The sequence below is a fragment of the Ranitomeya imitator genome, chromosome 2 (assembly GCF_032444005.1).
Source record: "Ranitomeya imitator isolate aRanImi1 chromosome 2, aRanImi1.pri, whole genome shotgun sequence".
Lineage (NCBI taxonomy): Eukaryota > Metazoa > Chordata > Amphibia > Anura > Dendrobatidae > Ranitomeya > Ranitomeya imitator.
The window spans coordinates 561,795,444-561,811,499 of NC_091283.1; the positions used below are offsets into that span (position 1 = coordinate 561,795,444).

At 47.3% G+C, this 16,056-nt stretch overlaps 1 protein-coding gene across 1 annotated transcript in view; it reads left to right on the plus strand.

Annotated features, from left to right (window-relative positions):
• Positions 1-385: 385 nt before the first annotated feature.
• Positions 386-16,056, plus strand: part of UBALD2 (UBA like domain containing 2) — a 32,450-nt gene continuing 16,779 nt past the window's right edge. The window contains exons 1-2 of the mRNA XM_069752075.1: positions 386-572; positions 10,105-10,167. Coding sequence (XP_069608176.1) covers positions 453-572; positions 10,105-10,167 — 183 coding nt within the window. The 5' untranslated portion in view covers positions 386-452. The remainder of the gene's footprint in view (positions 573-10,104; positions 10,168-16,056) is intronic.

The following is a 16,056-nucleotide window of genomic DNA, read 5'->3' on the forward strand; positions in this document are numbered from 1 at the left end:
GCCACATTTCCCTGTTGTCACATACGGGCACTCGCCGTCCAATCAGACAAAACGAAGCCTCGTAGCCCCGTGTTCAAACTCTACTGCGAGGGCCAATCAGCAGCGACCCGGTCTGCTCAGTTCCTCCGGACCAATCAGCGAAAGGCATGACTGTCTCTGCGCTCGTCAACACAAGAGGTCAGCCAATCAGCACGATCCAAAACATCAAGACGGGCGAGTACAACACTGGCGAAGAGAATTCCACCAATCATGAAGCGGGGACAGCCAAAACAAGCTTATCAGCCAATAGCCGGCCGAGTGACTGAGTGAAGCGATACGGAGTGACAGGTCTTTCTTCCAATGAGCGTACACGGTTTATCGATAGGCCCCACCCTACGGTGGGTGACGCGCCGGGTCCTGTGGTTAAGGACATAACGAGGCTGCCGGGCGGGGAGTGCGGAGCGGGGCCCGGGATGTCGGTAAACATGGAGGAATTGCGGCATCAGGTCATGATTAACCAGTTCGTGCTGACTGCAGGGTGCGCGGCGGACCAGGCCAAGCAGCTACTGCAGGCGGCACACTGGCAGTTTGAGGTGAGACGGCGCACCGTGTTTATACACACGCCCAGTGTACACAGCAGCACGCCAGGTCCCCGCTGTGAGCCGCACACGGTTGCTATTGACTACCTGTACTCTTGGGTTGCCCATTGGACCTGTTCACATGCATGTGAGACCCATTTGTCGCACCGTCTATAGTCTGCAGGCAGAGACAGCCCTGCTGCCACCCACAGCCCTTGGCCCAGCACCACGATTTCTGCAGTCACACTCCCGTAACCCTTTGGCTTGTTGGTTTGGTCATACGGTGAGGCCGACACCGGTGCGATCCTACAATCCAGGCGGTGTGTCCGACCGTATTCACCTACTGTGTGGTATTGTATAGCTGCGCCCTAGTATCCTGTTCTGGGAGCATGATCAGCGTACAGGTCACTGTACAGCAGCCTGTATTCTGCACAACGTCCTATTCTGGGAGTATGATCAGAGAACAGGTCACTGTACAGCAGCCTGTATTCCGCACAGCGTCCTCTTCTGGGAGTATGATCAGAGAACAGGTCACTGTACAGCAGCCTGTATTCTGCACAACGTCCTGTTCTGGGAGTATGATCAGAGAACAGTCACTGTACAGCAGCCTGTATTCTGCACAACGTCCTATTCTGGGAGTATGATCAGAGAACAGTCACTGTACAGCAGCCTGTATTCTGCACAACGTCCTGTTCTGGGAGTATGATCAGAGAACAGTCACTGTACAGCAGCCTGTATTCCGCACAGCGTCCTATTCTGGGAGTATGATCAGAGAACAGTCACTGTACAGCAGCCTGTATTCTGCACAGCGTCCTATTCTGGGAGTATGATCAGAGAACAGTCACTGTACAGCAGCCTGTATTCTGCACAACGTCCTATTCTGGGAGTATGATCAGAGAACAGTCACTGTACAGCAGCCTGTATTCTGCACAACGTCCTGTTCTGGGAGTATGATCAGAGAACAGTCACTGTACAGCAGCCTGTATTCTGCACAACGTCCTGTTCTGGGAGTATGATCAGAGAACAGGTCACTGTACAGCAGCCTGTATTCTGCACAACGTCCTGTTCTGGGAGTATGATCAGAGAACAGTCACTGTACAGCAGCCTGTATTCTGCACAACGTCCTATTCTGGGAGTATGATCAGAGAACAGTCACTGTACAGCAGCCTGTATTCTGCACAACGTCCTGTTCTGGGAGTATGATCAGAGAACAGTCACTGTACAGCAGCCTGTATTCTGCACAACGTCCTATTCTGGGAGTATGATCAGAGAACAGGTCACTGTACAGCAGCCTGTATTCTGCACAACGTCCTGTTCTGGGAGTATGATCAGAGAACAGTCACTGTACAGCAGCCTGTATTCTGCACAACGTCCTATTCTGGGAGTATGATCAGAGAACAGTCACTGTACAGCAGCCTGTATTCTGCACAACGTCCTGTTCTGGGAGTATGATCAGAGAACAGTCACTGTACAGCAGCCTGTATTCTGCACAACGTCCTATTCTGGGAGTATGATCAGAGAACAGGTCACTGTACAGCAGCCTGTATTCTGCACAACGTCCTATTCTGGGAGTATGATCAGAGAACAGTCACTGTACAGCAGCCTGTATTCCGCACAGCGTCCTATTCTGGGAGTATGATCAGAGAACAGTCACTGTACAGCAGCCTGTATTCCGCACAGCGTCCTATTCTGGGAGTATGATCAGTGTCACTGTACAGCAGCCTGTATTCCGTACAGCGTCCTATTCTGGGAGTATGATCAGTGTCGCTGTACAGCAGCCTGTATTCCGTACAGCGTCCTGTTCTGGAAGTATGATCAGTGTCACTGTACAGCAGCCTGTATTCCGCACAGCGTCCTGTTCTGGGAGTATGATCAGTGTCACTGTACAGCAGCCTGTATTCTGCACAGCGTCCTATTCTGGGAGTATGATCAGAGAACAGGTCACTGTACAGCAGCCTGTATTCCGCACAGCGTCCTATTCTGGTAGTATGATCAGTGTTACTGTACAGCAGCCTGTATTCCGCACAGCGTCCTGTTCTGGGAGTATGATCAGAGAACAGGTCACTGTACAGCAGCCTTTATTCCGCACAGCGTCCTATTCTGGGAGTATGATCAGAGAACAGGTCACTGTACAGCAGCCTGTATTCCGCACAGCGTCCTATTCTGGTAGTATGATCAGTGTTACTGTACAGCAGCCTGTATTCCGCACAGCGTCCTGTTCTGGGAGTATGATCAGAGAACAGGTCACTGTACAGCAGCCTGTATTCTGCACAGCGTCCTATTCTGGGAGTATGATCAGAGAACAGTCACTGTACAGCAGCCTGTATTCCGCACAGCGTCCTATTCTGGGAGTATGATCAGTGTCACTGTACAGCAGCCTGTATTCCGTACAGCGTCCTATTCTGGGAGTATGATCAGTGTCGCTGTACAGCAGCCTGTATTCCGTACAGCGTCCTGTTCTGGAAGTATGATCAGAGAACAGGTCACTGTACAGCAGCCTGTATTCTGCACAGCGTCCTATTCTGGGAGTATGATCAGAGAACAGTCACTGTACAGCAGCCTGTATTCCGCACAGCGTCCTATTCTGGTAGTATGATCAGTGTTACTGTACAGCAGCCTGTATTCCGCACAGCGTCCTGTTCTGGGAGTATGATCAGTGTCACTGTACAGCAGCCTGTATTCTGCACAGCGTCCTATTCTGGGAGTATGATCAGAGAACAGGTCACTGTACAGCAGCCTGTATTCCGCACAGCGTCCTATTCTGGTAGTATGATCAGTGTTACTGTACAGCAGCCTGTATTCCGCACAGCGTCCTGTTCTGGGAGTATGATCAGAGAACAGGTCACTGTACAGCAGCCTTTATTCCGCACAGCGTCCTATTCTGGGAGTATGATCAGAGAACAGGTCACTGTACAGCAGCCTGTATTCCGCACAGCGTCCTATTCTGGTAGTATGATCAGTGTTACTGTACAGCAGCCTGTATTCCGCACAGCGTCCTGTTCTGGGAGTATGATCAGAGAACAGGTCACTGTACAGCAGCCTGTATTCTGCACAGCGTCCTATTCTGGGAGTATGATCAGAGAACAGGTCACTGTACAGCAGCCTGTATTCTGCACAGCGTCCTATTCTGGTAGTATGATCAGTGTTACTGTACAGCAGCCTGTATTCCGCACAGCGTCCTGTTCTGGGAGTATGATCAGAGAACAGGTCACTGTACAGCAGCCTGTATTCTGCACAACGTCCTGTTCTGGGAGTATGATCAGAGAACAGTCACTGTACAGCAGCCTGTATTCTGCACAACGTCCTGTTCTGGGAGTATGATCAGAGAACAGTCACTGTACAGCAGCCTGTATTCTGCACAACGTCCTATTCTGGGAGTATGATCAGAGAACAGTCACTGTACAGCAGCCTGTATTCTGCACAACGTCCTGTTCTGGGAGTATGATCAGAGAACAGTCACTGTACAGCAGCCTGTATTCTGCACAACGTCCTATTCTGGGAGTATGATCAGAGAACAGGTCACTGTACAGCAGCCTGTATTCTGCACAACGTCCTGTTCTGGGAGTATGATCAGAGAACAGTCACTGTACAGCAGCCTGTATTCTGCACAACGTCCTATTCTGGGAGTATGATCAGAGAACAGTCACTGTACAGCAGCCTGTATTCTGCACAACGTCCTGTTCTGGGAGTATGATCAGAGAACAGTCACTGTACAGCAGCCTGTATTCTGCACAACGTCCTATTCTGGGAGTATGATCAGAGAACAGGTCACTGTACAGCAGCCTGTATTCTGCACAACGTCCTGTTCTGGGAGTATGATCAGAGAACAGTCACTGTACAGCAGCCTGTATTCTGCACAACGTCCTATTCTGGGAGTATGATCAGAGAACAGTCACTGTACAGCAGCCTGTATTCTGCACAACGTCCTGTTCTGGGAGTATGATCAGAGAACAGTCACTGTACAGCAGCCTGTATTCTGCACAACGTCCTATTCTGGGAGTATGATCAGAGAACAGGTCACTGTACAGCAGCCTGTATTCTGCACAACGTCCTATTCTGGGAGTATGATCAGAGAACAGTCACTGTACAGCAGCCTGTATTCCGCACAGCGTCCTATTCTGGGAGTATGATCAGAGAACAGTCACTGTACAGCAGCCTGTATTCCGCACAGCGTCCTATTCTGGGAGTATGATCAGTGTCACTGTACAGCAGCCTGTATTCCGTACAGCGTCCTATTCTGGGAGTATGATCAGTGTCGCTGTACAGCAGCCTGTATTCCGTACAGCGTCCTGTTCTGGAAGTATGATCAGTGTCACTGTACAGCAGCCTGTATTCCGCACAGCGTCCTGTTCTGGGAGTATGATCAGTGTCACTGTACAGCAGCCTGTATTCTGCACAGCGTCCTATTCTGGGAGTATGATCAGAGAACAGGTCACTGTACAGCAGCCTGTATTCCGCACAGCGTCCTATTCTGGTAGTATGATCAGTGTTACTGTACAGCAGCCTGTATTCCGCACAGCGTCCTGTTCTGGGAGTATGATCAGAGAACAGGTCACTGTACAGCAGCCTTTATTCCGCACAGCGTCCTATTCTGGGAGTATGATCAGAGAACAGGTCACTGTACAGCAGCCTGTATTCCGCACAGCGTCCTATTCTGGTAGTATGATCAGTGTTACTGTACAGCAGCCTGTATTCCGCACAGCGTCCTGTTCTGGGAGTATGATCAGAGAACAGGTCACTGTACAGCAGCCTGTATTCTGCACAGCGTCCTATTCTGGGAGTATGATCAGAGAACAGTCACTGTACAGCAGCCTGTATTCCGCACAGCGTCCTATTCTGGGAGTATGATCAGTGTCACTGTACAGCAGCCTGTATTCCGTACAGCGTCCTATTCTGGGAGTATGATCAGTGTCGCTGTACAGCAGCCTGTATTCCGTACAGCGTCCTGTTCTGGAAGTATGATCAGAGAACAGGTCACTGTACAGCAGCCTGTATTCTGCACAGCGTCCTATTCTGGGAGTATGATCAGAGAACAGTCACTGTACAGCAGCCTGTATTCCGCACAGCGTCCTATTCTGGTAGTATGATCAGTGTTACTGTACAGCAGCCTGTATTCCGCACAGCGTCCTGTTCTGGGAGTATGATCAGTGTCACTGTACAGCAGCCTGTATTCTGCACAGCGTCCTATTCTGGGAGTATGATCAGAGAACAGGTCACTGTACAGCAGCCTGTATTCCGCACAGCGTCCTATTCTGGTAGTATGATCAGTGTTACTGTACAGCAGCCTGTATTCCGCACAGCGTCCTGTTCTGGGAGTATGATCAGAGAACAGGTCACTGTACAGCAGCCTTTATTCCGCACAGCGTCCTATTCTGGGAGTATGATCAGAGAACAGGTCACTGTACAGCAGCCTGTATTCCGCACAGCGTCCTATTCTGGTAGTATGATCAGTGTTACTGTACAGCAGCCTGTATTCCGCACAGCGTCCTGTTCTGGGAGTATGATCAGAGAACAGGTCACTGTACAGCAGCCTGTATTCTGCACAGCGTCCTATTCTGGGAGTATGATCAGAGAACAGGTCACTGTACAGCAGCCTGTATTCTGCACAGCGTCCTATTCTGGTAGTATGATCAGTGTTACTGTACAGCAGCCTGTATTCCGCACAGCGTCCTGTTCTGGGAGTATGATCAGAGAACAGGTCACTGTACAGCAGCCTGTATTCCGCACAGCGTCCTGTTCTGGGAGTATGATCAGAGAACAGGTCACTGTACAGCAGCCTGTATTCCGCACAGCGTCCTATTCTGGGAGTATGATCAGAGAACAGGTCACTGTACAGCAGCCTGTATTCCGCACAGCGTCCTATTCTGGTAGTATGATCAGTGTTACTGTACAGCAGCCTGTATTCCGCACAGCGTCCTGTTCTGGGAGTATGATCAGAGAACAGGTCACTGTACAGCAGCCTGTATTCTGCACAGCGTCCTATTCTGGGAGTATGATCAGAGAACAGGTCACTGTACAGCAGCCTGTATTCTGCACAGCGTCCTATTCTGGTAGTATGATCAGTGTTACTGTACAGCAGCCTGTATTCCGCACAGCGTCCTGTTCTGGGAGTATGATCAGAGAACAGGTCACTGTACAGCAGCCTGTATTCCGCACAGCGTCCTGTTCTGGGAGTATGATCAGAGAACAGGTCACTGTACAGCAGCCTGTATTCCGCACAGCGTCCTATTCTGGGAGTATGATCAGAGAACAGGTCACTGTACAGCAGCCTGTATTCCGCACAGCGTCCTATTCTGGTAGTATGATCAGTGTTACTGTACAGCAGCCTGTATTCCGCACAGCGTCCTATTCTGGGAGTATGATCAGAGAACAGGTCACCGTACAGTAGCCTGTATTCTGCAAAGCGGAGATCCTGACATCCGCACACCTTACACCCGCTCCTGTATGAATGCCAGGATTACCAATATTAACCATGCATTATGGGATTGCTTTTCATGCAGTGACCTAATATGCCACAGTCATTTGGTTCTTGGAGCACCTGCCCAGTAAAACGATTAGGCCTGTAGTCGGGTAAGCTGGCACTCTAGAAAATGGATCTGCAACCTTTGACACTTTGCTCCTGTTGCTTGTAGGGAATGCTGGGAGGTGTAGTTCTGGACACCAGGAGTGTTGGTGATTGCTGATCCCTGGTTTGGAAATTTCTAGGGGCGACGGTTGTCCTCAGGAACAGTGTGGGCCTAGACAAAATCTACAGCATGCTTGGTGAATTCTTGGTGCTGAGTCCTCTTCTGTGCAGCCCTGTGTGGTGCATGGCTGCTGCCGCCTCCGGCTTGTTTACTGTACACAGGAGGAGAAGTGCTGCTGATGGCAGACATGGTGGATCAGTGTTTCCTCTCCTACAGAAGTAGAATCTACGTGGCTGTCTATAAATCCAGTATAATAATTCCCTGACGCATGATTGTGATTGGTCCGTAGGCCGCCAACAATCAGGTGTATGGGAATATACATATCGCACAGTATATGGGCCCATCCTACTCCTGACATCTCTCCTTGTGTATCGCTGGAGAGGTTTGTTGGGTTGTCACACTGGTTTAGTTGCTGTTTTTTCTTTTTTTTTTTTTTTTTTTCTCCTTTAAAAACCCTTCACCAAAATCCTATACAAAGGGGTGGGGGGGTGGCAGAAAGACCATGTGACCACTGGATCTATTTATAAGCATGGTAATTGTATCCATCCTATAGCCTTGCCTGCACTCAGTGCCCAGAATATAACTACCCTGGCCAACTGTCAGGAGATGGTTTATGGGAGTGGGGTCTGGAATATGGCACATGGTAACTGAGGGGTTAAAATAACTGGAAACAGAATAACAGTAAATAGGGTAATCAAACTAAGCACATAACCGCAGAAGGTATGTATGTCACTCACACATGCCCTGAATGCCACACATTGGCAGGAAGTTAGAGATAGATTTGTTTCTGCTATCAGTCCTCTGTATACACATGCAAATTACGTTTTGTTTATTCATCTTGATATATATTTGCCCTTAAAAGGAAACCCCCTTTTGTCCCTATTTTTGCATAAGTACGTACTCGATACAGTCATCCTCGGGAATAATCTAAATGGCCACGCTCCAGGCGCAGTGCTGCTGTATAATATTCTGCCAGGTGTTGATGACTGGAAGCTTTCTTGTTAATGATGACATACAACTCTAGGACACACACGTTTAGTGTTTATTAGGTTTGTGATGGACAGGGAAAATGGTTGCTGCATATCTTTCGTTAGATTTACTATACCCGATGACTGTTTCTTGAGAAGTGCTGAAGTCATTGTGAAACTGTCAGCCTTGAGTATATTTTTGATTGATTTGTGATTTCCTAATTTGAGGCCGTAGGAATCTACAGGCTAGACGTTCATTGTCAGGACTGATGTGCATGTCGCAGGATCGTGCTCGTTCAGATTCCTTGCTTCCTTTTATTTATTGTTGGCTTTGTTTGATAAACATTACTGAATTGCTTCCAGACCTTTTTAGCTTTCCTATAAAATGCTGTTTTTTTTTTTTTTTTCTTTTTTTATGTTCCAATCTTGCAGGTGATAAAAGTCCCATATGTAGAATATACTCCCATTGCTGCTTTCTTGTGAATTCCGCAGTGTGACTCTTGGGTGGTGAAAGGGTTAACCCTCATTGTTATTGTTGTCAGTGGTGTCTCCGCCTCCTTCTGCTGCACACTCACATATATTCATGTGTATATTTAGGCATAGCTACCTTGTTGGATTTCCTTTGTGAGCCCGCAGAATGTGTATTGTGGTGGTAGGGGAGTATCTGAGGGTCATTGTTTACAATGATACATGGGGTAGAAGGGGGCAGGGCGGCTTTCCTGTCTCTGTGCATTTTGCATATGTTGCATAACAACGACTCGCTGTTTGCCAGACAGATGTACTCTCTTTATCCATACAGATGACATGTACTATTACTACGTGCCCATGGGGATAGAAGCCGTTCTCTGGCGCTGTCATGGCACACCTTGTATGTTGGGTAATGGTGGCTGTTTGTTTACATACAGTGTGTGCACACTTGTCTGACATCCTGGCCATGAGGATTACACACCACTGCACAGCATTGCTCCCATTTAGTGTTACCCCTGATCGCTGTGTGAATACATACCTGTAATGTCTGGCCATTGTCTTGGGGCTGCTGAAGCAGGTTTTCCTGTGATCCGCAGGACGCTGTGAATGCCTCCTGCAATGCAATGCCTGAAAAGTAAGGCTATGTGCACACGTTGCAGATTATTTGCGGTTGCAAATAATCTGCATACATTAAGCATCCCATCACTTATAATGGAATCTGCAATTTCTGTGCACATGATGTGCGTTTTTCCGCATGAAAAACGCATTGCGGAAAAATAATGAACCTGTTCATTAATTTTGCGTTTTTTTTTTTTTTTTTGGTGGATTTCCCACTGTCTAATGCATTGGGAAATGTCTGGGGAAAAACCGCCCAAAAAATACGCATACGGATTTCATGCGGAAATCTGGCAGAAATGTCCGGATTTCCACAGGAATTTTCTGCATGAATTCCTGAACGTGTGCACATAGCCTAAAAGTCACCCTCCCGTACTAAATCACAAAATTAAGCCTTTCTTTAACTTTTAGGATAAAAAGAGTTTTGTGTGCACCTGGTAAAAGCAAGAAAACCCCCACTTTCTATATAATGTGTGTTTAGTGCCAAGCGCTTCCCCTATGATGACTGCCATCGTTATTTTGTCGGAGGTGTTTGAACGCTCCCTTCCTGTTTCTCCTGCCGGTGGAGTGATGTCATCGCCATCCACAAGACGAATCTGGGCTAATGTTCCTTCCACAGCGTTGTTTGCCGAGCTGTCATCCTGCCTCCTGTATGTGTACACAGTGCGCTGGCCTTTGTATTGTACATACATGCCTCCGTGTTAGTGGGTTGTGTATATGGCTTATACCTTATTTATTTTCACTTGTTGGTTGACCCCTTTGATACATGAAGGGTCTAATGCAAGTTTTTGTTTGTTTTTCCCTTTTTAGACTGCTCTCAGTACCTTTTTTCAAGAATCCAATATACCCAGCGCTCAGCCTCCTCAGCACATGGTGAGTAGTAAGCCTCTTCTTTTGGTCCCTGTCTCAGGGGTTAAAGTCAGCGTGAGTGTGCACTGTCCCCATTGGCAGGAATGCATAGACCACGACCTGTGATTCCAGAGGTTCACGGCAGTGTGTAAACAGCAGGAGCAGCGTGCGTATCCCCCCATAACAAAATGGCCTCCAGGAAAGCGAGAGCAAGGAAGTGTAGACAGCTGCACAAATAAACTCATGTATGTTCACAGCGGTTCTACCTGTGCCTTCATGAAGTAGCACTGTTGTGCAGATGATTGGTGCAGCACTTAATGTTGGCTTGTTAAACACTTAAGTATCTTTATTCATGTTCCCGGGAACTAAAGATCATCTGTCTCAGGAGGGAGAGCCTGAAACGCATACCATGAGCAAATTCACGCTGAATACATCATGCGGTTGTGTCCATTGACAGCCATGTATGGTGCTCATCTATAGATGCTCTGTGTAGACCTTTCCTTATGGTAGTACACGCTACTGCCATATTAGAGATGGGAGAATTGATTCACAGGACTCCAGTCTATGAGCCAGGTCCGTGATCTGTGTCTGCTGGACAGACAGGAGTGCGGTGAATCTCCTTACCTCCCTGCAGGAGCCATGATGGACACACAACGACCCACGAGTGCAGGGGGGTAATGCAATTCGGATGGCTGACCTCACCGATAGAAGACATTTCTGGATTTGGATTCTCCCATCTCTAATGTTAAGGATATATGAGTCATAGGGAGCTTGTTTGCCAAAATAAGGAACCATTCATAAAACAGTGCTAGGTGTGCTAATGAAGTCAATTTAAAGGGAACCTTTCACATCATTTTTAGCAACTTAACTGTCCCCAGGGTGTTGGTAGTTATGCACATTGCATCACTAAGCTGCTTTCATACAAAACAGTGCTGTAACCATCTCCAAAAATAACATTTGTATAGTTCATTCATTCATAGGGGTGGGCTTCATTTTGTTTGTCACGGACCAGGGCTCATCATATTGACAGTGCCCACGCACTCTGATCTTCCAGGTGCAACAAAGTCAAGGGAATCTGCCCTAAAATCCCACACTTGCGCAGTGTCAGGCATGGTCAGAGCCTGTGACTTGTAGTGGCTCAAGCACACACAGACAATGAAGCTGGGTACGTACACCCAGACTCGGTGTGCATGCGCGGGAGCGGCTCTTGACTGCACATGCGCAGGATTTTAGTGCAGATTACCATGACGTTGGCACACCCTGAAGCATCAGAGTGCGTGGGTGTCAACAATATAACGAGCCCATGAATGAAAGAAATCGGAGCCCTCCCCTATCCCTGAATGAGAAGATATTATATAACTGTACAAAGTTATTTTTGGAGAGGATTATGGCGCCGTTTTGATTGAAAATGTGTTAATGGTGCACATTGTCCTCAAGTTTGTTGTTGATGATGGAATGCGCATCATTAACACATTTTCAATCAAAATGGCGCCGCAATCATCTCCAAAAATAAGTGTTTGAGCGGAGAGCCGCTCGACACTGCGCTAGCGCGGCATTTTAGAGCCGATTCCCTTGACTGTCGAACCCTAGAAGATCAGAGTGTGTGGACCTCGACAATATGATGAGCCCGTGACTGAAAAACAAAAATGAAACCCACCCCAATGACTGAATGAGAAGGTATTATACAAAGTGATTTTTGGAGAAGGTTACGGCGCCGTTTTGTTTTGAAAACAGTGTTAGTGATGTACATTGAATCACTAACCACACACCGGGGACAGTTTAGATGCTAAAAATGAAGTGAAAGGTTCCCCTATATACTACAAAGGGCGCCGTGCAATTGGTTTCTACCTGAAATTACCATTGATCATCTCATCATAAGGTATTATTGACGTAATACGAATCAGCTAAATTAGCAAAATTAGGATTATTTAGTCTAGAAAAAAGAATAAGGGGCGATCTAATAACCATGTATAAGTATATAAGGGGACAATACAAATGTCTCTGAGGATCTGTTTATACCAAGGAAGGTGACGGGCACAAGGGGGCATTCTCTGCGTCTGGAGGAGAGAAGAGGATTCTTTACTGTTAAGGCAGTGAGAATCTGGAATTCCTTGCCTGAGGAGATGGTGATGGCGAACTCCGTCAAGGGGTTCAAAAGAGGCCTGGATGTCTTCGTGGAGCGTAACAATATTGTATCTTACAGCTATTGGGTTCTTTAGAAGGACGTAGATCTGGGGATTTATTCTGATGGAACTGGATGGACAAATGTCGTGTTTTATTTTTTTGTCTTTGCGAACTATGTTACTATGTGTGGCTGTGCTGCAATGGTCCTCCCTAGAATAGACTATCCATTTTAGATAGCTGTTTGATGTGGTCGTGGCCCACACATGTCTGCATTGTAGCCTCTTTACACTGGCAATTGTTTGTACTTGCAGTTACCATATATGTATTAGTGGCTGTGCTTCATATCATGGCTATGACCACTTAGAACCAGTCCCTGATATCAGCACTCTATTAGGGTATGTGTCCACGTTCAGGATTGCATCAGGATTTGGTCAGGATTTTTCATCAGTATCTGTAAGCCAAAACCAGGAGTGGGTGATAAATGCAGAAGTGGTGCGTATGTTTCTGTTATACTTTTCCTCTAATTGTTCCACTCCTGGTTTTGGCTTACAAATACTGATGAAAAATCCTAACCAAATCCTGATGCAATCCTGAACGTGGACACATACCCTAACACTCTCTGTAATGCCAAGGTTTGTAGAGAACTATGAGGAGGGCACACTAGAAAACCTGATCTTCATATCTGGCAGATTGTACAAACCAGGGTAACATGCATACCGCTTCTGCAGCAGCTTATTACCTGCAATGACTGGTTTACAAATGGTTACCCTTTACATAGAGCAGATTGGGCAAAGCCAGAAGGTGGGGGTCCTGTGGGCAGGGAGGACATGTTCTAAAGCAGTGGCTGCCATCCTCTTCTGATCTGGAGCAGCCTAGCTGAATTCTCCCAGCTGGCTGACATTTGATCAGGTTTAGAGAGTAATGATGTGTGAATAGTTCATGCTTGGTCCACCTTGGAACTTTGCTCACTTTCCAATGCCTAGCCTTTCTTTATACGCTTTATGGTGGAGATAAGGTTAATCCCATCTCATGTTATGTGTTTATTCGGACTGTGGGTATTGGCTACAGCTGAACACGCCAGTGTGTTTGGTAAGGTTAAGGTACCTTCACACATAACGATATCGTTAACGATATCGTTGCTTTTTGTGACGTAGCAACGATATCGTTAAGGAAATCGTTATGTGTGACAGCGACCAACGATCAGGCCCCTGCTGGGAGATCGTTGGTCGCTGAACAAAGTCCAGAACTTTATTTCGTCGCTGGATCTCCCGTGGACATCGCTGGATCGGCGTGTGTGACACCGATCCAGCGATGTCTTCACTGGTAACCAGGGTAAACATCGGGTTACTAAGCGCAGGGCCGTGCTTAGTAACCCGATGTTTACCCTGGTTACCATCGTTAAATAAAAAAAAGAAAACACTACATACTTGCCTACCGCTGTCTGCCCCCGGCGCTGTGCTCTGCACTCCTCCTGTACTGGCTGTGAGCGTCGGTCAGCCGGAAAGCATAGCGGTGACGTCACCGCTCTGCTTTCCGGCCGCTGTGCTCACAGCCAGTACAGGAGGAGTGCAGAGAAGCGGAGCGCCGGGGACAGACAGCGGTAGGTAAGTATGTAGTTTGTTTTTTTTTTTTTTACTTTTACGCTGGTAACCAGGGTAAACATCAGGTTACTAAGCGCGGCCCTGCGCTTAGTAACCCGATGTTTACCCTGGTTACCGGCATCGTTGGTCGCTGGAGAGCGGTCTGTGTGACAGCTCTCCAGCGACCAACAGCGACGCTGCAGCGATCCGGATCGTTGTCGGTATCGCTGCAGCGTCGCTTAATGTGAAGGGGCCTTTAGATATGGCCTTTGTAGCATAGTCAATGGTCAGAGAGTGGAAACCTGCCCTTGCTGGGGCCTCCTTTGAGGGTGCTATACACCTTAGCTGTTTGCAGAACGTCTGATATTCCATACCCACCTAGCATAGACATGTATAGGGAATAATTTGGAGTTCTTTGCCACCCTTTTGGTTGGAGAGATGGTAGCAGCAGCTCCTATTTGTTTATGGTACTGACAAAAGATACTTTGTTGTCTCAGTGCCATAGTCAGTGAGAGCAATGGCTACACACCATGCATGGGTGACCTTTCTGCTCCATTCATTTGTTAAAGCATCCAGTGAGTACAGTTGTTCGGGACCCCTATTCTATTGATTTAAGTGGGAATCCAGGCAATCTGATATTTACAGCTACTTCTGTGAGCTGGGGATGTAATTCATGGTCAAATCCCTCCCCTTCCTCCGTGTCGAAGTGCTTCTAAAAGTATGACTTCTTTACATTGGTAACACACTACTCCTCCGAGGATTAAAATCCTGCAGGGCACAAGGTCCCCCTGCTCACGCCAGCACATAATACCAGACTTGTGTGTGTTTTAGGGCGAGTTTCATGTGTCAAGTTGTGTGCGTTCAGTTTTGTGTGGCGACATGCGTGTAGCAACTTTTTGTGTCGAGTTGCATGTGACAGGTTAGTGTAGCAAGTTGTGTGCAGCGAGTTTTGCGCGTGGCGAGTTTTATGTGTGGTGTGTTTTGAGTATGTGCAAGTTTTGTGTGAGGCAACTTTAGCATGTGTTGCAACTTTTCTGCATGGGCAATTTCTCTGCATGTGGCGAGTTTGGCGCATGGCGAGTTTTGAGCGGTGACTTTTGTGTTTCGACTTTTATGTGGCCAGGTTGGTGTATGTGTGGTGAAATGTGTGCTGAGGGTGGTATGTGTACGCATTTTGTGTGTGTGTTCATATCCCCGTGTGTGGTGAGTATCCCATGTCTGGGCCCCACCTTAGTAACTGTACGGTATATACTCTTTGTCGCCATTGCTCTCATTCTTTAAGTCCCCCTTGTTCACATCTGGCAGCTGTCAATTTGCCTCCAACACTTTTCCTTTAACTTTTTCCCCTTTATGTAGATAGGGGCAAAATTGTTTGGTGAATTGGAAAGCGCGGGGTTAAAATTTCGCCTCACAACATAGCCTATGACGCTCTTGGGGTCCAGACGTGTGATTTCCCCCTAATGTATTATTTTTCTATGCCCTATCGGGGTATGCTGGCAGGTGGGGATTGCTTTGTGCGCTGGGAAATGCAGGGCGCCCTATAAAGGAAGGATGCCTAGTGAATTATTTGGGATCCATGTTTTTAAACTGGATGATTGCTGGGTACCCATTAAAACAATGGATAGCCTTGGTCTTCAGTGGAACCTTGCCATGTACTGGGCGATTGCAGGGCACCCAGTAATAACAGTATACTGAGTGACTTCAGTGGGAACCTTGCCATACATTGCTTTCCTTATGACATGCTGCTAGAAATTGAGGATTCTCCTTGTAGCGAACGGCTGATGAAAGGGGCACAGAGCAGCATGGCGTCCTGTGGAACTAGATGTCTTGCAGGGACTCTAATGATGACTTCTCTTGTTAACATTTCCTGCCTGTGCTGGGAGATTGGTTGGGGGTCTGCTTGATGGATGCACCCAGGCATGGCAACAGGGGTGCTTTGATTAAATTAAGGATTCAGAACCTCCTCATTCCTTGGCTCTTATGACTTATGTAACACTTTGCTGTTATACATGTAAGGGAATTTGTCATCAGAAAATGCCTTATTGTGAAATTCACATTTTTATATACTGTACAACTAAATATCTACCTGTTCTACACTGACCACTAGGACTAATATTGGACCCCTCTTTACAGTCTAAGGGCCCCTTTCCACTTGTGAGAAAAAACGGTCCGTAATCTGGACCGAAAAAACTGATGTAACGTATGCGAT